The 25,072-nt window shown below is 39.4% G+C and overlaps 1 protein-coding gene across 20 annotated transcripts in view; it reads right to left on the bottom strand.

Moving 5' to 3' along the window:
• The window catches only part of DOCK9 (dedicator of cytokinesis 9), a 135,962-nt gene that overhangs the window by 30,096 nt on the left and 80,794 nt on the right, over positions 1-25,072 (bottom strand). For 10 of the 20 annotated variants that reach the window (XM_077927702.1, XM_077927691.1, XM_077927694.1 and 7 more), the window contains 24 exons: positions 24,473-24,540; positions 21,380-21,454; positions 21,142-21,282; positions 20,380-20,583; positions 20,163-20,285; positions 17,303-17,385; positions 16,423-16,545; positions 15,440-15,519; positions 15,172-15,359; positions 14,964-15,029; positions 13,810-13,902; positions 11,379-11,502; positions 10,875-10,996; positions 9,858-9,944; positions 9,289-9,378; positions 8,161-8,276; positions 7,954-8,023; positions 7,725-7,850; positions 6,818-6,889; positions 6,045-6,191; positions 4,685-4,768; positions 3,595-3,706; positions 3,244-3,285; positions 512-690 (listed from right to left, as the gene is read on the bottom strand). In XM_077927702.1, the coding sequence (XP_077783828.1) occupies positions 512-690; positions 3,244-3,285; positions 3,595-3,706; positions 4,685-4,768; positions 6,045-6,191; positions 6,818-6,889; positions 7,725-7,850; positions 7,954-8,023; positions 8,161-8,276; positions 9,289-9,378; positions 9,858-9,944; positions 10,875-10,996; positions 11,379-11,502; positions 13,810-13,902; positions 14,964-15,029; positions 15,172-15,359; positions 15,440-15,519; positions 16,423-16,545; positions 17,303-17,385; positions 20,163-20,285; positions 20,380-20,583; positions 21,142-21,282; positions 21,380-21,454; positions 24,473-24,540 (2,615 nt within the window). The remainder of the gene's footprint in view (positions 1-511; positions 691-3,243; positions 3,286-3,594; positions 3,707-4,684; positions 4,769-6,044; positions 6,192-6,817; positions 6,890-7,724; positions 7,851-7,953; positions 8,024-8,160; positions 8,277-9,288; positions 9,379-9,857; positions 9,945-10,874; positions 10,997-11,378; positions 11,503-13,809; positions 13,903-14,963; positions 15,030-15,171; positions 15,360-15,439; positions 15,520-16,422; positions 16,546-17,302; positions 17,386-20,162; positions 20,286-20,379; positions 20,584-21,141; positions 21,283-21,379; positions 21,455-24,472; positions 24,541-25,072) is intronic. The other 10 variants (XM_077927695.1, XM_077927700.1, XM_028728248.2 and 7 more) reach the window with 1 other exon arrangement.

Here is a 25,072-nt window from a genome sequence, read left to right as displayed (position 1 = left end):
TAGAGGAGCCCTGGGATTAAACTGACTTAATTTGTGAAACTTCAGTAAACAAGCACTGCAGGTATTTTGTAACATACACAGGCTAGCTTAGTGAAGTTCATAGAGGGAAATATTTTCATCCCCTCCTCCCTCCTGTAGCTACCTATAACCTCCACAAAGCCTCTCCAGAGATGTGGTGCCCCCACCTGAACAATGGGGGGACAGAGCATGGAGGCCTGTTGGGAGAAGGATGGGAAGGTGAGATTTCATTTCATGAACTTCAATTTATCTGTGAATTGCAGCCTAATATGGGATTCCCAATAGTCCCATATACCCACACCCCACATTGTTCAGAAGAGCCCCTCAACCTCCCCCACAGAGGATTCTCATGGGGCACAGGCGGTTACAATAAGGAAACAGGGATATAAAACTTTTCTTCAGTTCACTTCCTTAAATTAACTTTTCGTAGGACCCAAGTCACAAAAACTTCTGCACTTAATGTAACTAAAAAAGCTTCTGAAAATACACTTACCCTGGAAACATATCTGTCATCCAAAGAATGCTTTATCATCAAATTCTTCAAAACACTGATTGCAATTTGACGAATGTCTCTGAACTCTTGCAGTGCATTTCCCACCTCTCTCAGCAGCAGTCCTACCAAGAAGTGATGCTTGCAGAACTCATCTGATAAGGAATAGTCAAGCTGAAGGTCTGAAAGCAAACACCATTGTTAAGAAAGTGTATATTCTAATACAGAAAGATGCAATCCATTGCCATTTGGAAACACCACAATGTTCACTACATTCAATGTCCTCTTATTTATTAGAAAAACAAAATAATGTATCTACAGATTGTTCTTTTGCTTTTTATAAGCAGAGCTGTGATGGGATGATGAGCTGCTTGTGCGTAAAATCCTAGTCCCTCAGAGTTTGGTCAAGTCAGCAAACCTCTGTCTATAACGGAGCCCCTTAAGCATGGCTCCGTCAGTCGCTGGCAGAATCCGACAGTGGCCGCCTACGGAATCTCTTCCAACATAAAAGCTCCTTAACGGAAACGCGTCTTCTGGACTCTCGGCGCGACAGTTTCCGGCGAGGAGTGGGTGTCCCTATAGGAGGTCCTGAAACCTCCCCACTGTTTTTGCTGGAAGTGTCTCTGAGCCATCCCTCCGACTCACTTTCCCTCGGAGCTCCTTCTCTCCCCCTGCTGGTACCCTCTTCGGCTGCTAAGTCTCTCCTAACCTCTGTGAGCCCTTCCACCTCCTGTCCTTCCGATGGCAGTTCCCTGACAAGAGCCAAGACTAAAAATGAAAATATTTAAGCAGTAATGAATTACAGGCAATTCCCAGTTTATGTTTCTCTACTTGCACACTACTATGCACACACCGTGCCAGATACCCAGAAATGGTACCAGGAAATGGGGATCACCTGGTCAACTGAGTTGGAGGGATGGCGGAGATTCCACAGCTGCCACGAGTGGGGAAGAAGCTTCCCCACGCACGTCAGCTAGGTTGGTCAACCAAGCCCCGCCATCCCTCTGGCTCCCACAAGCCAGAGGGGCAGGAGGGCTTTGTTGAGCAGCCCCAACAAGCCTCTGGCTCACGAGGAGACCCTTCCCAGAGCCCAAAGAGGATGAGATGAGAAGGCTGAGAATCTCAACAAAGCCCTGCAGCTCCTCCAGCTCACGAGGAGACCCTTCCTCTTTGGGCTCTGGAGTAGGTCTCCTCCTGCTGAGCCAGTTGGACTCGCCAGGGTGCTCTCTATTTTACGTGATTTCGAATATGCACACGGGGGCCCAAAATGGAAGCCCTGTGTAAATGGAGAGTCACCGGTACTGACAGTAATTCAGTAATTTACTCTCTTGAGTACATGGTGGCTTACTGACTAAATATGAACTCTTGGAAAAGAACTCAATTGGTGGTCTGCTGTGGTCCAAAGCTCTTTCATGCTTTATGTGGCTACAGAGCAACATTTATGAATTTTAAATAATTTTCAGACAACCACACTTTCGCACAAATATGTTCTGCTAAAACCAAGCAAGTGTGGGTGACTACAAGCAAAAGGTCAGCTATCTGTGACAAAACTGAACATGCATTTTTTAAAAAGAAAACAACCAATGGCACACCTAGTAATTCAGTGGCACTTTTTACTATCAAACTTCTTGTTTTTAATATTACTTTTTTATTTAGCCCAGGAAGCTAGCTAGCCTTCCTTTTCTTGGTTGGAAAAAATGCAAGCACCGCCCCTAGAATGTGATGCATTGGACACAGATATTTCCAGGAAATACATCTAAAGAAATGTAAATAGAAAGTGGAAAATGGTGGGAAAAGCCTTTTTTGGCTTAAACACTGAAACAGAAGAAAAGCAGGAAGAAAACATCCCCCATGACTCCAGATGTAGTGAGCACCTACCATCTGTGTCAGCATGTTGTAAACAACAAGAGGCTGATGAGGCAGCTTTTGGAGACCCCATAATTAATATATCTTTAAAGGCTGGGCCTTTATATTGTGTGCCTCGCTTCATGCATAATTCCATTCTGTTGGTCCAATGACACCACCAGGGTGCATATGCGTATAGAATATGTCCAGTAGGTGGAAAGACAGAATGAGTCCTTTTGAATTTTGAGAACTTGAAATTTCGCTTTAAAGGATAGTTTAATATTTATGACTGCTGGAGAAAGTTAGGTATGTGATTCATTGCAAAGCGCCCCATAGTCTTCATTGAATCAGTCACTCAAAAATGATTCACAACTAATTCCATCCCTGCTGCTCCACAATTAGCATCAGCAAAGCTTGCTGACACAAAACAGGTTCCAAAGAGAGCATGGGCATACCCAGAGGGAATACCCAGAGGGAATTTATTCCCTTTGAGTAGCAGGCCATATCACAAAATACTTTTGAAAACCCTTTCTGTATCAAGGATTCTGCAATGAAGTGCAAGGGAGCTGCTATTCAATACACACAAGCTTGAAGCATCCATGCAAGCACAGGACAACTGAAAGAAAATAAGTGTTTCTTGATATTCTGGCTTGTACTAGCAAGATGAAAGCTCTGGAATGTTTTCAATCAATTTATAGTGACATGTTCATGCATTTTCAATTTGCTTCCAAATGAGCACGTCAAATTTATTTTAAAAGCTTTATTTTAGCAACAGCAGTGTAGCATGACTCACAAATGGAATTACTGCACATTCTTCCTTTTTACACAAGTCACCATGATTTTTAAATTAGAAAGTCAGTGTAGGATCAAACAGCACACTCCACACCTACCTATAGGAGTGTCATAGGATTCCACTGTTGGTGAAAGAAAAGCTAATTCAAAGGAAAAAAAGAAGCAAAGTAGGACAAAACCAATAAGTAACAAATAGCTTTTCTGGTTTGAGACAACACAAAGAAACAATGCTAATGAGACAGTGTGTGTGACACCAGAACTAAATTACTTACCTACCTGCTTTCACTCTATCACTTTATTATACAAACAGGTGAAAATTAGAGGAGACAGAATAAAATCTCCATCTTACAATTAAAGAACCCCAATATACATGTATCAAGTCACAATAGATTTCAAGATTTTTCTTACAAGACAACAATGTCAAATTATCTTTTCAAATGTGAATTTACCTTGATATCGCTGAATCCTCCCTTTTCCAAAAGGCATAGGTAGATTCAAAGGAATGTAGTGTTCGTGATTACATACTACCCGGAGAAATTCAAATTTGAATTCAAAGAGGGTCTGCAAAAATATGTTGAAGTAATAAATTGGTTGTTTAACAAAATTAGCATATTTAAATTCAATAAGCAAGCAAAAGATTTTTAATATCTGGTTTCAGTTCTTTGAAAGGATGGCTAAGAAGACCCAATAAACAAACAGCACACTGTCTGATTTCCATACAATGTTTTCATACAAGGACACACATATTCTGATAACATGAGGGCTCATTATATTTTTTCTAATTTTATTAGAAATATGATAGCAGATCTTTTTTTTAACCAATTTCCAGCTTATGCATGGTGAAATCTTGCCTGTTTTGTGAGATAAGATGAAGATATTCTTGGAAACCAAAAAGCAAGCAAGCTTTGCTTTGGAAACATATTTAAATATTGCAACTAAGAAAAAAAAGCACTGCCTATAAAATATATGTATCAGAATGCTACATGCATGAAGGCTGCAGTTACAGGACACAAAATTACGAACACAGACCTTTCATGGGTGTAACAAGGACACAACTTTTACTGGTTACAGCAAACTGGGTTTGGTCTAGCATGGGGACAAGGAACTATCCATCGTGTAGCCCCATCTGCAGAACTCAACCAGAAATGAAGAGCTGGCCTGAGTACAGGGCAATCTGGGTGTAGGCAAGTCCAGTGGGCCTCTCAGGCAAACTAGGATTCATGCCACCCATGAGCTCTGTTTTAGGTAGAAAGCAACAGTCCAAGATCCCTTAAGGAGAGCTGCTTAGTGGCAAATAGGGTTAAACTGCCAGGCTCTGCTCCTCAATCAACCAAATGGAAGCTCACATTAGTTCCCTGTGGAAGTCTGTGCTATGAGTCAGTCAGCGCTGCAGAGGGGATTGCATCCAGGACAAGCCTTTTCCACCCACTCTGCCCACAGAGGGAGCCAAATGGGGTTCTCTAGGTAAGCTGGGGACCTGGGACAAAACCCCAAAAAGACAATGGCAACACAATTTCTTACAACAAAGCTATACAGTACCTTCGGATCTCCTGGAGCAAAGAAGCTGATATAGTTATTAATTTGCTTGAATACAAATCCTCTGTCCATAAAGGTGAAACATCTCTGCAAAAGCAGAAAAAGTCACAAGAGCATTCTAAAGGCATGGTAGCTAGTAAGTTACATTTTTATAGTTATTTCCAAGAAAAAATCCATAAAAACTAAACTAGCCTAAAGCAGCATTCAGATGCCAAGCATCAGATGCTTAATACATGACTCATAAATTAAATATTTCTAAATTAAATCATCTGAACTTATTGTACACCACATTTCAAACAAGTTTTTATTGTACATAACCACTTATGACGAGAGACTATGAATTCATAGTCTTCACTATCAATCCAGGATCAATGATAACTGGCAAAATACCCCAGAACTGCAGGATTTTTATTTCAAAAGTGCTGCCCCTTCTATCATCTCAGTACTATCTATAATTAATAGCAGAACATTCAAAATCAGCTTTAATCACAAAGATTTACATTATCTGTTTTCTTGACACATACTTTTATTTCACATACCAATTTATTGGGGTGTGGGGCGAGAGATTGCCAGCTATTGCCTTCTAAACCTGCTGCATCATGTTGACCATGAGTGAAAAGAAAAGCTTAAGAACAGCTTGAGTTCTGCATGAGCAATTGCTAAGACAGTGGTGGGGCACACCCAACTACCCGTCAAAATCCCTTGCTTAGGGTTCCCAAGCCTGGTGGCTGTTGGGTGCTTGGGAATACTGCACATAGGAGGTTGCTAGCCCTGTGTTCAACACTTCCCAAAGCATCAAACACAGGACAAGCAAAGTGGTCCTTTCTCCCCTACCGATGGGGAGGTGGGGGCACAGAAACTGGCATTTTGCAAGCATCAACATGTGCAAGAGAGGTCCCTCCCAAAGCCAATTTGCAAAAAGCTGGTTTCTTCCCCCTGCATTTTGCAGATCAGCTGAGAAAAAGCACCCCTCTCACAAACACAATGCAAGAGCTTGTAAAGTTTTGTTTCTGAGATGGCTGCTGCTGTTTAGCAAGAGTCCAATACAACCCTCCTCCTGAATGAGGAAGTAGTTTCCATGGAATCCTGTCAAACTGAACAGGATTTAACCCCTAGTCATTAACTCATGACAGCAGGGGAGTTAAAAAACCCCAGCCGTGCCTTGGCTGCATGCAGCCTGTTCCCTACTGGATTTAACAATGTGCTCCCATCCACCCAGGGGCATGGTCTGGGGCAAATTGGACCTCCTGCCAGGCCAAGTTTGGCTTGTGGGCCAAAGAGAAATTTTTGTAACACTTCAGGTATTGCTATGTTGACTAAGTGAAGCCTTCTTCAAGAAAGGCCAACAAAGAACCATACTCACTTTTATGAAGACAGCAAGGCTATGGTTTGCATTTTTTGAAGCTTCTGGGTTATCTTTATACTTCTGAGTAATATGTGGCATCAACATGTTTACTACAGTTTCTACAGCGTGATGATAAGATGCTGGAAATCTCTGATTTCGTAACAACTAGGGAAAAAATTAAGCAACAGAAATTGACAAAATTATCCTTTTACACTTACCCGGTGTTTGAGAATTGGTAGTTAAAAACTCAAACCAAGAGGAAAAGACAAAAAAAAGTTTCTGAATATCACTGGCATCTGTTTATTATTAACTACACTTATATCCTGCCCTTTCTCCAGCCAATGTGATTCTCTTTTCCCCCTCTCATTTTATCCTCTCAACAATCCTGTGAAGTATGTTAAACTAAGAGATAGTGACCAACCCAAGGTCATCCAGTGAGCTTCACAGGTGAGTGTGGCATTGGACTTCTGTCTCTCTGGACTATGTCAAGCACAACTATTCCACGTTGGCTCTAATAAAATATATGCTGTTAGATTATTTAGAGCAGGAACATCTTTGATATAATTCTGTTTGATACTCCTTCATATGTTACAAAAATATAAAAATAAACTGGCCAGGCTGGCTAGGGCTGATGGGCACCAGGTTGGGAGGTTGTGGAAGGCTGTACTAAAGAAATAATTGGACTTATGCAATGTTCTGTTTTGATACAGCAAAAAAAATTGGAAGTGCCTAGAATTAAGGGGACTAAGAGGCTAGCTGTTTACCAAGCCTCTTCAGAATATTATACATACCTTTACTTTAGCATTTTCTAGCAGGTGCTGGGCCATTGATTTGATTAGAATTTCAAAGAAAAACCAGGAGTACTATTAAAACAAAACAAAATCAACACATTATACAAGCAGTCCATTTATACCTGTAATACATAAAATGTCTATTGTTAATGGGATTATTGTTAAATGGTTTCCACTGGAATTACTACTCTTTGTTTACTCATTTTTTAAAATAAAAAATGTAGATAACTTTGTCAGATTGTTGCAGTCCAGCTTTTTCTGTCTTGTCTCCTCATGCTTTTTTAAATATCTGATTTGCTACCATTTTTATCTTTTGCAATAGCAATGCAGTTGCAGTACAACCAAAGTGCTATTGAGAGTTTTTAGGTCTCCTAAGCTTTTAATTAAAAGTTTATTCTTTGCAGACCCTGCTCAGTTGATTGCTTCCTGTCAATTGTGGCTGACGGAATAGCAATGAATAGTAACTTAACTGCCGTTCAAAAAGTTTTGCTTAAACTGAAAGGATATAAGAAAAGCAATGTAAAGAAATGGATAATTGAAGTTCTTCCTCACAAGAAAAGAAACCAAAACTGGGGCAACCAACAGACAGTAATCCCCTAGTCATAATCATCAGAAAAGAAAAAAAGACGTAGGTCCTGCAAACAAGACACTTATAAACACTGGAAATTCTGAACAGAATTTACTTGTGAGCGAACATTATAGAAGGTTCATAGCCATGAAGAAGGGCAGATCCCGGATAATATATCTGCATATTAAGTGCACTGTGGAATCTCCACTTAAATTCCACTTTATGGAAAAGCAATGCCTCAGCAGCACTAAAGACTCCAATCTGGTTATAGAACAACCCTGCACAGTTAAATAGGTAATACCAAGAAAAGCAGCAATCAATGTTTTTTTCAATATATACCTTTAACAGCTTGTTGCTTGTGAGAAAGTCAGCAGATGGCTTCAAGATTGTTGTCATGGATTTGGCAAGTTCTTCATGTACGGTCTTATATTCAGTAGCAATGTAAGGCTCTGCTTTGTAAGCATACTTGGCAAGACAAAAAGTGAAATTAGCTTTGCATAATGCAGAAGTAATTATTACAGATGTTAATGGTACAATTTTTGATAAAGCATCTTTGTATGAATCCTACCTTGACATAGGACCTCAAGTAGCTATCCAGCCCTTCTTCATGACACTGGGCAACTACATGGATAATAACCCTAAACAAAATGAAGTGACCATAAAATATCATTGCAAAGTACTTTGACAAGAATTAGAACAACCTTGGCAAATTAATACCCCAAAAGTGCTTTTTAGGTGATGGAATGTACCAGGACTGTTGCATCAAAATGCTTACCTTGTCACGTTCACTGCAACCTCTTCTTGGGTTGCTCTAGTAAGGACTCTAAACAATTGGTTTAAAATAGTAGGCAGGAAAGCTATCATCACATGGCCCTCCATAGCATGAAGACTCTAAATTAAGAAAATAATAAAATGAAATCAGAATTGGATGAGAATCAAAACATATATATATATATATATATATATATATATATATGAAGTGTAATGCTAACAATCTTCAGAAACTTTACTTGGATGCAATTTCTATTGAAATAACAGGACTTATACATAACTTATTCTAGGAGGAAATGTGGAAATCTAAGAATATAAGTAAATGGTTTCTTATGCAACATCTGATGCTATTCCATAGCCTGTCAGATTTCAAGCAGATGGGGTAAATGAGAGAGTGCACTGGGAGTTGAAGGTATACATATACAGGATACATTATTAAATAGCAATTCAGCAGCAAAGACTGAAATCAGCACAAAAGCATCATGCCGAGGGATAAGCTGACGTGTTCAATATGATAGTGGCTAATGCTGCCTTGTTAAAATACTTGTCAAGACATTTGTGAAATATATGTTGATTAATATTCAACATATTAATTCAATATGATATGAATTTGATTAATTCAAATATATGTTGAAAATACTTTGCAGCCGCAACATTGCAATGTGCATATTTTGCATGGCAAAATATAATAGTATGGCTAAAATATAAAGGAAGTCTAAAATATGTGCTAGTTACACCTGATCACTTCCGCCCCGCATGTTGTGTTGTGGCATACCACAGGAAGACTCAAATTCAGGTTACATTTCAAGCCACAATTAAGGAAGATTAACTATAATTTAGTATGACAGTCTACACTAGCAAGCCATGGTATATATGAGGGGTCAGCAAACTTTTTCAGCAGGGGGCCAGTCCACTGTCCCTCAGACCTTGTAGGGGGCCGGACTGTATTTTTTTTTGGGGGGGGATGAATTTCTATGCCCCACAAATAACCCAGAGATGCATTTTAAATAAAAGGACACATTCTACTCATGTAAAAACACGCTGATTCCCAGATTTCCCAGATTTAGAAGGTGATTGGGCCGGATCCAGCCCCTGGGCCTTAGTTTGCCTACTCATGGTATAAATTATATACCTTAAGATACTTCACAAGATCAACTCCTAAGGCTTGAGCTCCAGACTCAGTTTTTTGACAATAATGGAAGAAATTGTTTAAGTGCTGGTCCTAGGAAAAGAAAGACAAAAACAGGTTAAGTCAATTAAGACATAATTCAAATTGATTTGATCAAATGTGCCATTGCAATGTCACTACCTCTAGATAAAAGAAATCCACTGTAAATACGACTAAAATGTTCCTCCTTTCAAGCATCCATCAAAGTTAAGCTTGAAAAGAATAAAGCAATGTGACGGAATTCTCAGCAATTTAAACTTTGCATAACTCCTGATTCTTGGAGCTACATTAATCTCACAGCCAAAGCTTATGAAGTTTGTTTTTGCTTGCCTGGTGTGCTATAACAGCAAAGATTTTATAATATGCACCAGAAGACCAAAAATTATTTTTCACTTCTCTCCCCCCTGCCTACTCCAACTCAGCCCTACCATCACTGAACACGGACTTTAGTCATCCTGCCCTCCAGTTATATACAATCTAACAGCACAATCAACTCAAAAAATGTGGTAAAAAGCTCTAGTGGAATAGCCTACCTGTGTATATACAGTGGAAACCAGATGGGTTGAAATCTTTAACAGTGGTTTGCCTCCATCTACCCATTTAATTTCAGAACCAGAATGCTGTATATAAAAAAGAAAGATAAAATACTCTTGATATTACATACGTATTGTTATTACACCAAATATGGACATGTTGGCCTGGTCTGCACATGCAGAAAAGCCATGCTTTTTTAGAGCAAACCATGAATTAATCCTAGGTTGTCCAATAATGGTTTGTTTCTTTAATACAAATGAAAGATTTCCCATCTACTCTTGAGTTAAAGGTAAAGGGACCCCTGACTATTAGGTCCAGTCGTGGCCGACTCTGGGGTTGCGGCGCTCATCTCACTTTATTGGCCGAGGGAGCCGGCGTACAGCTTCTGGGTCATGTGGCCAGCATGACTAAGCCACTTCTGGCTAACCAGAGCAGCGCATGGAAACACCGTTTACCTTCCCGCCGGAGCAGTACCTATTTATTTACTTGCACTTTGACGTGCTTTTGAACTGCTAGGTTGGCAGGAGCAGGGACCGAGCAACAGGAACTCACCCCATCACGGGGATTAGAACCGCCAACCTTCTGATTAGCAAGTCCTAGGCTCTGTGGTTTAACCCACAGCGCCACCCACGTCCCTACTCTTGAGTTAACAAATGCCAAATATGGATATACTGGCCTGGTTTAAACATAACACTAAACCATGGCTTGTTTGGCAAACCAAGGATTCAAAATACATGGTGTACTTTCTGTAGCAAGAACCATAATAAATTATTGGTGCTTTCATTTATTTGCAAGGAAAAAATATTTCACAGTCAGTGACACATGACAGTGAACAGGTATATGAGCAGGCTTGACACTTTAAAATTTGAGAATGACAAAGATTTAGTAAAGCACTTTGAACATCTTGCATATTTAGAGACAAAAATTAATGTTTGTTTTTGTGTGTGTGTTTTAACAACTCTGCCCTATCAAGTTCTATGAAAAATAATCAATCATTGTGTTGTTGGTTTTTTTACTTTGATCATGCCAGGTTCTTGATTGTTGAGATATCCACATGGAAGGTATGCAGCTACTGGGATATGTTGTTCATTTGTCACTACTCTTCCATCTTTCAACAGCTGAAGCCAAGAATACCCAACTACAAAAAATGCAAAGAAAAAACATTTCTAATATTCACACCTTAAGTATATAACACAACACACTCTCATCTAGCAAGACTTGGTGAGTCTTATACTTCCTCCACTAAAATCCAGTTAAACATGTTAGAAGGGCTCTACCCAATGGAACAAAGCACACAGTTTTATCTACAGCAGTTAGAGTGCAATTTCAATTTTAAAAAGAAATTGACAGTCAACTTATTTCTCTAAAAATGCTTTTAAGTCAGTAAATATATTTAGCATTGGACTCTTTTTATTGTAATCCAGCAACAAGGAAATGATAGATTTAATGATAAATCTTCAGAAGCTATGAAATGAGTGTCAGACTTTGAATTCAACACAGAAAATCCAAGTCAATCATACCTTGTGCTTCAATTATGTCCTTCTTTTTGGTAGTCCCTTTGCTTGAACTATCACAGCTGACATGGTAGAAGGTAAACAACAAATGATGTTTTTCGTGTAACTGTGTGGGCAACTCTATTTTAATCTAAGAAGAAGAAACATATAAGTTTGGCTTCAGAGAATATTCCCAATAGTGTCATAGTATGCCTCATAAAATGTACATATAGGAAATAATTTTCAATGCAATTAAATCAAAATTTAGAACAAGAGATCATACATCGGGAGCAATTGGTGAAAAGTGGATTATATGCACTTAAAAAAAAGACAGATATATGTGAAACTCTAGAATCATTTCAATGGAGGTGGCAGCTGTGATCATGCAAAGAAATACACACAGTGAACTTTCCCTCCAATATAGTGGAGTGCACTGCATGATCAAATGAATTAGGTGGGGGCTATCTAAAATGGAATGGGTAGCATATACAGATTTTGACTAGCTTGCATGATTTTAGCTTAATATAATCTTAAGTGTACAGTATTAAAATACAGTAGTAAAGTGCTACCCTTAAAAGTTCTAATTAAGTTACAAAAGTGAATATATGAGTTTAAATATGCAACAAGGCTGAACTAGAACAATTATATCCAACAGAATTCTAGCTTCATACGTGTAGAAGAATTTTAACATGACACGTATCAATGACAATGTTTTTCCTTATGTATATCTGAGGCAGTTTTGAAACCTATTTACCTTGGGACTCAGCTATACAGCTGCAAATAAAACGTTTTAAGTGTGCAATATACAATGTGGCACTTAGATGGCGATGGTGAGCCTTATGGAAAATTCAATGTATTTTTTAAAATGCTTTTTTAAAAAAGCATTTTCAGAACGGTTTTTATATGTGCGTAGATTTCACCTTGATTTTTGGCTCTAAAAAGGGCTCCAAAAGACACTCACAATAAAGACACAAAACCCCAATAAAATTGCTTTTTAAAAAAATTGGACATCATTCAACAGTTACACTAATGTAGTGGCTTTTATTGCACACCCTAAATTTGCTCTGGATAGTTAGGGGAACCCCTGGGGCAGATTTAGGAGACATGCAGGGAAAGGAGAGGGGCATGCAACTGTAAATCTCTAGATTTTTCCCAGTGGTTGCAGGTGCAACAGCAACCTCAAAAATGGCAGATTAAAGACTTGTTTAAATTAGGTCCAGTCGTGACCGACTCTGGGGTTGTGGCGCTCATCTCGCTTTATTGGCCGGGGGAGCCGGCATACAGCTTCCGGGTCATGTGGCCAGTATGACTAAGCCGCTTCTGGCGAACCAGAGAAGCACACGGAAACGTCGTTTACCTTCCTGCCGGAGCGGTACCTATTTATCTACTTGCACTTTGACGTGCTTTCGAACTGCTTGGTTGGCAGGAGCAGGGACCGAACAACAGGAGCTCACTCCGTCGCAGGGATTTGAACTGCCAACCTTCTGATCGGAAAGTCCTAGGCTCTGTGGTTTAACCCACAGCGCCACCCGCGTCCCTAAAGACTTGTTTAGGATTGTCAAAAGTGCAGGATACAACTCATTTTCAGCAGAGGTCTCTCTATAGCATTTTTCAGAATTGATGGTACTATACCCTCTTCAAGATAGGCATTAACTTTGCTACCCAACTGAACAGACCTCCTCTGGCAGCTTTCAGCAACTACAATGGGCTTCAAACCTCAAGAAGATACCATGGGCACAATCAGTGACCTTCTTTAAATGAGAAGTCAAAATAAAAATAGATTCTAGCTGTTTTATCAGTAATGTTTTCCACAAACTATTCATAACAGACCACAAAGGGTTCCTCCTCTTCTCCTAAACGATTTAGATGTACTAACCCCCCCTACTATGCACAAAAGCGTCACAAGCCAACATGGAATTTATGTAATGGTGATAGGCAAGTAAGATCTCTTTTCCACTCATACATCCATAAAATAATCCCTAAAATAAGCTGTATCCTGTCCCGTCCCCCCATTCTTCAGAAAACTATAGAGCTCTGGTTTTTGTAGATAAGAGAGGTACGGTAATCTGAGAGAAATTATACCATCTCATCCTACTATCTTCCAAAATGTTTCTCTGTTCATTTTTCTGTTCCAGAGATCATCCAGGGCTTCTGACAGGACTGTCATTTAAGGCAGCAAGCAATTTCTCCAAAGTAGTCAAGAAACCGTTCAGATCCACTACTTATTTATTACTAGTTACTATTTTACTATACTTTCCTAAACACTCAAAGCGCTTAACATGCATTATTCCAGGTATGCTTACAACAGGACTGTAAGATGGAAACTGAGGCAGACAGATGCTAGCTTGCCTACAGCTACCTGATAAATTGATTAAGACAGTTGCACTCTAATTCAAGGAACCAGTTCCACTTTCATCTCACTATGTTTTTGGAAACCGGCAAGTGTACAATGGGTTACCTCATCATAAAACTCTGGGTTTTGGTGATGATGCAGAACTGTAGCAAATGCTTGTCTTGTAAATACTGATCCACCGGGTCTGCCATAGATGCACTATAAATCAAATAACAAAAGAAAGACTTATTCTATTGTATTTTAGGTCAAGAACATGAATGAAACATTTTTTGATGTGCTGTTAAAAAATCCAAAGAGAACTTCAACTATCATTATGTAAACACAACACTTGCAGCAACATGCCAAAATACAGCCTAGTGAAAGGATCTCAGGTAGCAGAGCTGGAAAATTTATCCGTCTGATACCTTATATAGCAGGAGAAACTTTCTCAGCCAAGAGTCACATTCCCTCTCGGGAAAGCCTCCAGGGTCTGCCTATGGGATTAACTGATCTGACTCTTATATTTAAGGTGGGCCACATTCCAGCCATACAAAAGTCTCCCTCTCTCTCTCTCTCTCTCTCTCTCTCTCTCACACACACACACACACACACACACACACACTCAATGTATGACAACTACACAAGAACTATAGTTGTTTTATGCAACTAGACTGATGTCTACAATTTTAGACCATAAGCTCCTGGGGGCAGGAACCTGTCTTTTTGCCTAAGTTATTCTATAAATTCACATATATATGTGATGGCACTGCATCACCTAGAAACTATATTCAAATATAAGGGACACATAAACCAAAATTAGGTAGCAGCTGTGATTAGAGCATACTCTTCATATTACTTTACTGAGAAAAGCATGTCTGAATAATCAGTACTCTATTTTTTCACTGAAATCATCAGAAGGATGACATACTCAATACCAGGCTTCCTCAACCTCAGCCCTCCAGATGGTTTTGGCCTACAACTCCCATGATCCCTAGCTAGCAGCACCAGTGGTCAGGGATGATGGGAACTGTGGTCTCAAAACATCTGGAGGGCCGAGGTTGAGGAAGCCTGCTCAATACTTGTCTACAAGTACAAAAAAGCCCTACTAAAGGAAATGTTACTCAATCTAATTGAAAAGGCCATAAACGTATTCTGAAGCAAACTGATTCCTGCCTTCAACTACTAGGGGGAGTTTGAGTTCCTACTTGAGGACACCTTACCTGCACAGAATAATAAGCAGTGAATTTTTGAATAAATATCTGTAAGTCAGATCAACAAACCTTTAGAGGTATGGAATCTTCATCATCTGAATCCTTGAATTCAATGCAAACTGCAATATTTCTTGCCTAAAAAGAGCACATACAGAGATTTTTGTTTTTCCTAAGAAGTGCCAGACAAGCAACCAAAACTTCCAAGAAAGAACACCAAATTCAATTCAGATTCAATTTGGTCTTGAATCTGAATGTTATTAGTGGCCCATTAACTCACCTTTGCAAATGACTTTTGACTGTCATATTTCAAGTGCTTTGGATAAACATAAAGGTGATTGTTGTAGATGGTGAAAGGCTGAGTGTGTTTTGGTATACAGGGAACAAACTCCTCTACTTCAAACGTTACTACTGTCTTGGTACTGTTTTCAAACTGTTTCATGGGAATGTATGATGAGCTAACAAAATCTGAAAATATATTAAAAACCAATAAAAAAATTGAAGAAAAAATGCTTTTCAGCTATTTAAAAGTACTTTTCTATACTTACTTGGGATGTCTGGAGAAATATTATCAATTGTTATGTCTAGATTTCCTAAAATAACTGGTAGCTTGGCCATCTTTTCAGGTCTATGGAAGGAGGAAAAAACAAAGTGACTCAACAGAAAAATCACTAAGGACGGATAATACAGCAGAACTCAAAAAGGAAAGGAAACACCCCAAAAGGCTTGGAAAGCATGACAGTGTTTTTTCCAGAGAGATAGGTAAACACTACATTCCTTGGCAATACTTATATCTCCTAAATTTGTGCAGCTTTTCACTTTCCACATCAAGTCCAATTTAGCAACTTCCCTTGACGATTTGATCCTCACAGACTGGACTTTTTAAGCCTTATGACAAGAACAGCAGTACTAAGCACTGTCTCCAGTCCAGACTTTTCACCTATAATCTGTTTGTAAAAAAGAAATTCATTCTTCCACAGCACCCATTTAACTGAAACCTTAAAACAGGAGAGGCCAACCCAGAGCCTATGGTGTGATGGCATTCAATAAGGCCTTCTTTGGTGCCTCTGCCCAAACACTTGACAGAAGTGAAAACAGATATGAAAACAGATTTGGCTCTGAAGTTGTAGTTGCATGAGTAGAAAGCACTTCCACTCATACTCAGATTGTTTTCTTTATGGAAAGAAGCTTGCTGCAGACTCAGTTCAAGAGATATTACTTTATTTGTTTGAATTAGTCTTAGCCACATTATTATTATTAAATTTCTATTCCGCCCTGTATAGAAATTTAATAATTTACAATATAAAACCACACAAAAAAACCCCACACAACATAGTAGCAAACAAAAACAATACCCCGTAGTTTAAAAGGCCATAGATTGTTTAATTAGCCAAAGGCTTGGAAGAAGAGGAATGTTCCTACATGGCACCTAAAGATATATAACAAAGGTGACAGGTGCTGCTTTAAGAGCCCTTAAGGAAAATAATGCAGGATGTAAGTATTCTAAATAATAAATATGTACAGTACTCACTTTTTGAAATCAGCTAACAATTTAAGCATGTCTTCGTTTGAGAGCTTGTTACTGTCTTGTTTGTAGAGTGCTGAAAATCGTGCATTTTTGTCTAGTGTCCCAGATGCATCCTTAAACAGTGTCCTGAAACATGAACTCTTATATAAGAATCTCATTACAAAATGAAACAGAGAAAAAAGTAAAAGTGAACGCTTGACATCCTGAAATTAGATTGGCAAACTCTGATCCACTGAAATATGCATAAATGCTCCCAAGAAAGGAAGCCAACATTTATTGTGTAACAATACATATTACTACCTACACTAGTGGTTTCCAAACTTCTTTCCCTGTGGAGCATTTGAAAATTGCTGAGGGTCTTGGCAGACTACTTAATGATTTTTCTGCATGTTGCAGCAACTGTAATGCAATGAGCAAGAAGCAGCATGATTTTTAAAAATTGTACTTTTAGTGCTTCTTTTATTTCTTATATAATGCATTTTATTGATTATAATTTGAATGCCGTAGAATGCAGATTGTAATGAAATAAAATACAAGAAGCAATAAAAACACAATTAAAAATCAGCATGAATATTTAATAGAGTGAATTTGTGTTCTCAGCCACAAATTCACAGAAACACCACAGACCACCAGAATAAAGCTCACAGACCACTGGTGGTTAACAGAGCACAGTTTGGGAACTCCTAACCTACACAATGTATTTTTCTAAAACAGTATCTGGCTTTTTCCAAGTCCTGTGCTTTTAATATAATAGGTTGAGAATGACTTTAGCCTTGCCCATTAAATGCAAGGAATTCTGTCCCAAATACTAAACTGAGTTTTGACTAAAATAAAAAGGCACACAAATTAATACACTTCGAAGAAAAGAAGCCCCAGTCTTTACCTAGCTGCCCATGCGAATGGCATTCTGTACTGTCCTAGCCGCTGACATGCCTGCTTTGCATTTTTCAGAACTTTTTGAGCAACCTGTAAATGATAATAGAAATACATAAGTTTTTCATCAAATAACATTTGGTTTATTTATTTATTTAACCTTATCTCAAATTTGACTTATCTCAAATACTCATCCTTCATGATACAGTGGTACCTCAGGTTACAGACTCTGCTAACCCAGAAGTAGTACCTCAGGTTAAGAACTCTTCCCCAGGATGAGTTCCCATTAGCGAAAGTACAGCCCAGGTTAAGAACGGTTTTGGGTTAAGAAAGGACCTCCGGAACGAATTAAGTTCATAACCAGAGGTACCACTGTATTCTTCTTGACAGGACCACAAGAACGGTCTCTTTCCCAGACTGGGAATTTTGGATTGGAAGGTACTGGTGAAGATTTTAGGTTTTTAACACTATTACTCACAATAGTAGCCAAGACAGAATATGGTGCAAGACACATACACATCTATATGTGTTAGAATTATTATCACCAAGTACCTGGGTTCCCTTCTTCCTTTTCCCATTTCTGTTACTTTACTTAAATCAGAACCAGTGAAGGCAGTGAAGGTCCTGTGTGAGTGCCTGGAGGCGGTTGGAGGATGGATGGTGGCTAATGGATTGAGGTTGAATCCTGACAAGACAGAAGTACTGTTTTTGGGAGACAGGGGGCGGGCTCGTGTGGAGGACTCCCTGGTCCTGAATGGGGTAACTGTGCCCCTGAAGGACCAGGTGCGCAGCCTGGGAGTCATTCTGGACTCACAGCTGTCCATGGAGGCGCAGGTCAATTCTGTATCCAGGGCAGCTGTCTACCAACTCCACCTGGTACGCAGGCTGAGACCCTACCTGCCCGCGGACTGTCTCGCCAGAGTGGTGCATGCTCTAGTTATCTCCCGCCTGGACTACTGCAATGCGCTCTACGTGGGGCTACCTTTGAAGGTGACTCAGAAACTACAACTAATCCAGAATGCGGCAGCTAGACTGGTGACTGGGGGCGGCCGCCGAGACCACATAACACCGGTCTTGAAAGACCTACATTGGCTCCCAGTACGTTTCCGAGCACAATTCAAAGTGCTGGTGTTGACCTTTAAAGCCCTAAACGGCCTCGGCCCAGTATACCTGAAGGAGCGTCTCCTCCCCCATTGTTCTGCCCGGACACTGAGGTCCAGCTCCGAGGGCCTTCTGGCGGTTCCCTCATTGCGAGAAGCCAAGTTACAGGGAACCAGGCAGAGGGCCTTCTCGGTAGTGGCGCCCGCCCTGTGGAACGCCCTCCCATCAGATGTCAAAGCGATAAATAACTACCTGACATTCAGAAGGCATCTTAAGGCAGCCCTGTTCAGGGAAGTTTTTAATCTGTGATATTTTACTGTATCTTTGGTTTTTATGGAAGCCGCCCAGAGTGGCTGGGGAAACCCAGCCAGATGGGCGGGGTACAAATAATAAATTATTATCATTATTATTATTATTATTATTATTATTATTATTATTATTATTATTATTATTGATTATTAAAATGCATATATACATGGATTATTTGTATGCTGCCTTTCCACAGTTCCAACCATGCTCAAGGCAGCTTACAACACAAAAAAATACGTAAGTACAAAATACGTAAGTACAACAATTATAGGCAGAAAAAATCAAAGGGGAAGAGGAATCCTACACACAAATGGTGAGGAGCCAGTGGTATGTTCTTAAGTTTCCAAATATGATTTGGATGACCAGATTTATAATGTCTGAATTGAGCTAGGGGCATCAGAGTGAAATTTTGTATGTGTGTTCAAGGCAACCATGAAGCTCAGCTCGAGTTCTGCGGGGCCCTGACTGATTTCAGCTACAAAAGCTGGGGTTGCTGAACAGATTGAGTTGGGGTGTTGTTTGGTGGTGGTGTTGGGGGTTGCCGCTTCATTTTTTATATCTTTATTTTAGATCCTGTGATTTATTTGGAAATTGTTTGGCTTGGTTGTGTATTTTTAAATGATTTATTTCTTATTTATGACTACTTTTGTTATGTTGGTGCCTTTGACTATGGCAGGTTTGAAGTGGGTCAGCAAATGATGGCTTGAAAGCAAGGCACTAACAACACTTCTCCAGCTCTGGTAAAGGTAAAGGGACCCCTGACCATTAGGTCCAGTCATGACCGACTCTGAGGTTGTGGCGCTTGTCTCGCTTTATTGGCCGAGGGAGCCGGCGTACAGCTTCTGGGTCATGTGGCCAGCATGACTAAGCCGCTTCTGACGAACAAGAGCAGCACACAGAAACGCCGTTTACCTTCCTGCTGGAGAGGTACCTATTTATCTACTTGCACTTTGACGTGCTTTCGAACTGCTAGGTTGGCAGGAGCAGGGACTGAGCAACAGGAGCTCACCCCGTCGCGGGGATTCGAACAGCCGTCCTTCTGAACGGCAAGTCCTAGGCTCTGTGGTTTAACCCACAGCGCCACCCGCGTTCCTTCTCCAGCTCTGATGTCATAGCAAATTACAGTTAGAAAAAGCCAGGAAGTGAAAGACTGAACTTTCAAGAAAGCAGGGAGAAAACAGGGAGAAGGAACAGAACCTGAAAGCCCCTAGTGTATCTCCAAACCACAGCTGAGAAGACCTGGTTTGTGATGTCTGCACTGAGCCATAACATTCAAGAGAGATATTGCACCACATTTTGAACTTTCATGTTTAACAAAGGATTGAGAATCTGATCTGATCTTTGACCCTGAAAAGTTCATTTACCTTGAATATATGTACTACATTTTAATACTCCAGTGTATATGGCATTGCAAACAAACTGAGACTTACAAATGGGATGTCAAACAGTCATGAGTATACCTTAGAAGAATCAGAACTTTTCATATATGGTTCAGCACAGTGGGTAATGCTCCCTTGCAGGACTTTCTCTATTCTGGCCACTAGAAATATATCAGGATGTGGACACGTCACTGAGAATATTCCCTGAAAATAAATGCTTGGTTTATTGACACTGAAATGAAAATAGAGGTCTTTATTTTGCAAAGAAGTAGAAATGATGACTTCCTTTATTCCTTACCTGTTTAGGATATTGTAACATTATCTCTGGAATAATATCCTGAATCCGATGTAAGCAATCACTGCTGTCATTTAATACCTGTTGAGATGTACTACCTAGCATATTCCTCACTGTGCTATGATTCAAATCCACATGGAAATCTGATGAAATCTTCCGGTTCTCTTTTATATCAAAAAGTGACAGCGTTATGAAAAATGGCTCTACCTGGGCATTTAAAAAAACAACAAAACAGTAAACATGGCCATCAGGCAAAGAAATAATGGGTACTTGATAATTGGCACATAGAAAGAGCAGTTATTATATTATACAGTGACTTTTACTTTATAAATTCAATGTGTTGGAATTGTATTTTAGAACCTCTATAATTTAGAGAGCCAAATACCTTTTACCACTGAATATGTAAAGATTTTATGCTCTCTTTTAGGAAAATGTATTTTATTCAACCACAAAAATTCACATACTATAATATGACACTACAATGTTTGCTATGTAATCGACAACTAACAATTACTCATGAAGTTCCACACAACTTGTGCCTTTCCTCTTTTCTCTCTTTCTGCTGGCAATAGCCATTCATTCTGCTTTTGGGCTGGTTCATAAAACTCTTGACAAACATCTACAGGTGCAATTATGTCCCTCATTGTTTTGTTTTCTCTAAACATCCATTAATATATCAAGGGGGTAACTGAAGGGGGGGATTTAGGCATGATATTGATTCATCATTCCAACGTCAAGGGACTTGAGAACTCTCAGAATATTTACATTTGTTGTTGGTCCTTCCTCATTTTCAGCCACACAGCTTTGCAGATTGAAAGATAAATCATTGCACTTCACCAGAATCTTCTTCCCAAACTTCTCTTCAAATGGTTTTACTTCTGGCTCTATACCAGAGAAGTCAAGTTTCTTTAAGATAAATAGAAGAGAGAAAGCAATGTCTCATTTGCCAAAAAAGAATAATTATTTCTTTAAAATTTTCAACTTTCCTACCAAATTATCTAACCTGTGCATCTGGATCCAATGCAAAGAGTTTCACTCTGCTTTCACTTTTGAATTTGATTTCAGAATCTCTGGAACTCTGCAAAATAAGAAGTTAATATTTTAAAACAGGATTTTTACTACAAACACAAAAGGTTGTTTCTTTAGCTGTAAACATATGTTACACTTTTTCTTTGCAGTAAACAATAGTTTACTTATGAAATATTTCTAGAGAAAAGTGAATAATTGGTACCATTTCACAGAGTTCTCACAAATATAACAACGTAAAATCACAAAAGCAAAGTGGATCCTAAAAATGTACATCTCAAGTGTCAAAAACCAAAGTAAAGAGGTGCATCTTCAGCATTCACTGGAAGCTGTATAATGAAGGCGCCATATCACTTCTGTGGGGAGGGAGTTCCAAACCTTAGGGTATGCCACAGAGAATGCCCTCCCTGGGGAACCAGGCAGAGGGCCTTCTCGGTAGTGGCACCCACCCTGTGGAACGCCCTCCCATCAGATGTCAAGGAAATAAAGAACTATCTGACTTTTAGAGGACATCTGAAGGCAGCCCTGTTTAGGGAAGTATTTAATGCTTGATGTTTGTAGTTTCAGTATTTTGTTGGAAGCCACCCAAAGTGGCCAGGGTATTAATAATAATAATAATAATAATAATAATAATAATAATAATAATTATTACCCAGACACAATCCAAGTGGGTGCTTCCAAAAGTACATCCTCAGAGATTATGTAACCCTGAAGCATACATATTTGCTTACATTGCAAAGTATGGAAAGGTATATCAGGTATAATCAAGAGTGTGAGCAGTTGAAAAACAAAAAGTTGAAAAGGAATCACTGTAACAAGTGCCAAGGTTAAGGAAGTAGTGCAGAAAGACTGTCTGTTCTTATGAGAAGAAAAACTAATAAAATGAAGAGGAAGTATTAAGTCATTGAGACAAAGTTTATAGTGTAACAATGGGGCAAACTTTCACATTTGGCAACATATTCAGTTCTGCACAGTTCTCCAGGAATAAAGTTTATTTTTGCAAGAACTACTTTTCAGTTATTTTTGTACTAAAACACAACCTTCCTGACCAACATACATCCTGTCTAGAATTATTTTGGTTCGAAACTAAAGAAGAAGACGACTGTGACAGGAGATTTTGGCACTACACTAAGAATTAGGATGGCACAGTGAACTCTGCAAAACAAAACAAAACCTCTGCAATGATACTTTGTGAAAATTAAGAGAAGAACGTATGATAAGTAGCATATTACAATTGGAAATTCTGCCACAAAGTTTATTCAAAACAAAACAAGAAAGCATCCAAAATATATCGGGCACACATTCTGTCACTTTTGAGAATGCTTAAGACATGGATGGGACACCTGTACATGCTCTCCAAATGCTGTTGGACTCCATTAAATCCTTTGTATAGCCAATAGAAGAGGTTAGGAGTTTGAGCTCAACAACATCTGGACGGTTACAGGTTCTCCATGCCTATGTAAAATGTAAATTTGTTTCTGTATAGAAAAAGATAGCTAACAGATTGATGGTGAGCATTAGAGCCTAGTTCACAGCACTCAGGAATTTTCTGGAGAGGTTCCAAAACAAAGCAAAATAAGCTGATTATAAAGAGCAACAAAAAGTACACAGCCCCTGGAAGGCAGGGGAACATAGCATACAAGAAAAACATAAGATGCCAAAATAGATTCTAGCATTCACGGAAACAGGAAGCTGCATTTGTGGCACCAAGATTAGATATAATAAGCAGGTGTTCAGACTTTCAAGGAGGAGCCAAATCTCAATTATTGCCTATAAACCAAAACATTTCCTATTTCACAGTATATGTGCTTTAAAAAGTACAAATTTTAGAATTCTTCACACTTTAAGTTTTATATCCAGCTTAACTTCAATAAATTAACAAAATGTAGTCCCATCTATCACAGATAGATGATTAGTTTATGCTTGTTAAATTCATCCAGCATCACTGGGTACTGGATGAAGGGAGCAACTTTCTGTAGTTGGAGGAACTCCAAGGAAGTGCAATTCTATGAAGAATGCTACTAATGTGGCTCTACTCCCTTCTCTTTCTCACTGATCTTGCTACCCAGTGTCTGGAATCACCAAGCACTGTTAGATAAGTAACTTTTATTTGTCTTATTTTAGGAAGTTCAAGGCCAGCATATTGTTATCTAGGCACACTCATGATGGCACAGAGAAGCTTATCTTAAAAGCTCAGTCTTTCCATTGCCTAGACAGAACAAGAAGTCTGTTTTTGAGCAGGGGATGCTACCTTTTAAAAATAAGTGAATAATTTGAAACAGCAAAAAAAGAAGATGGCAGAACACAGAGGCTTTAGTTGATGAATCACAGATCTGATACTGGAAACTATCATCTGTCTTACAGTTGAGCCTCCATAGATTGCTTTAGTTAAACTAGACAGACTAGTCCACCCATTACATTCTTCAGTATGTGGTATAAACGTGCAAAAAAGCAACTTCATGTTGGGGTGGTTTTGGTTATCAACATTAACTTCTTTGTAAGATTTAGAGACTATTAAATAACTATTTCGGGACGCGGGTGGCGCTGTGGGTAAAAGCCTCAGCGCCTAGGACTTGCCGATCCAAAGGTCGGCGGTTCGAATCCCCGCGGTGGGGTGCGCTCCCGTTGCTCGGTCCCAGCGCCTGCCAACCTAGCAGTTCGAAAGCACCCCCGGGTGCAAGTAGATAAATAGGGACCGCTTTCTAGCGGAAAGGTAAACGGCGTTTCCGTGTGCAGCTCTGGCTCGCCAGAGCAGCGATGTCACGCTGGCCACGTGACCCGGAAGTGTCTCCAGACAGCGCTGGCCCCCGGCCTCTTGAGTGAGATGGGTGCACAACCCCAGAGTCTGGCAAGACTGGCCCGTACGGGCAGCGGTACCTTTACCTTTACCTTTAAATAACTATTTCAGAAATACTTGTCTGATATACATTCGGCAAAAGAACATTTATGGTGTGAAGGTATCATAAATCAAATTGCAACACAGTCAGCAGTGCTCCCATAATTAGGATTAGATTTTGTAATTCCTTTATTGACATACCATACTTTAAAATGTTAAAAAGCACAACATTACCTTGGCACTTTCAGGAAAATAGCTATCTATACTGGATGAGGAGTTGTCCATCTTGCTTTGCTCATCATCTGGAAATTTTAAAAAGTGAAATTATAAAAATTCACTGATGACTTTAGGAAAGTGCTATAACCAAAATGTTGTAAGGATTAACTTGAAATATGGATAAGGGAAATTCTAACTTGAGATGTTTTTGCTGTAATCAGCAATTCCCTCAATACTTTTTTCTATCCTAGGTACTATCTAATGGACCAGCTGATTTTTACTGTGATAACTCCAAGAACTCCCTATATAAAATGGTTCACAGTTTAGCCATCGCAAAATCATTCAGATAATTCTTTAAGGCCGCTTCAGATGATGGCAAGCATAAATCTTAAAAGGATGAGACATAGTCATGGTAAATAGATTTATTAACAGGTGTTAGTAATCACAGGTAGATAAAATCTTCGTGTTCACATTATAACTCTGGGTACCAGATACTGGGGAGAAGCTTTCAGCCCTCTGAAAGGTATCTGGCTGGCCATTGTTGGAAACTGAATGCTGTACAAGATGCAGATTTAATCTGACCCCTTCCCCTTCCCTTCATAAGGTTGGCAATATGAT

The sequence above is a fragment of the Podarcis muralis genome, chromosome 4 (assembly GCF_964188315.1).
Source record: "Podarcis muralis chromosome 4, rPodMur119.hap1.1, whole genome shotgun sequence".
Taxonomy (NCBI): Eukaryota; Metazoa; Chordata; class Lepidosauria; order Squamata; family Lacertidae; genus Podarcis; species Podarcis muralis.
This window is presented reverse-complemented; position numbering and strand designations above follow the sequence as displayed.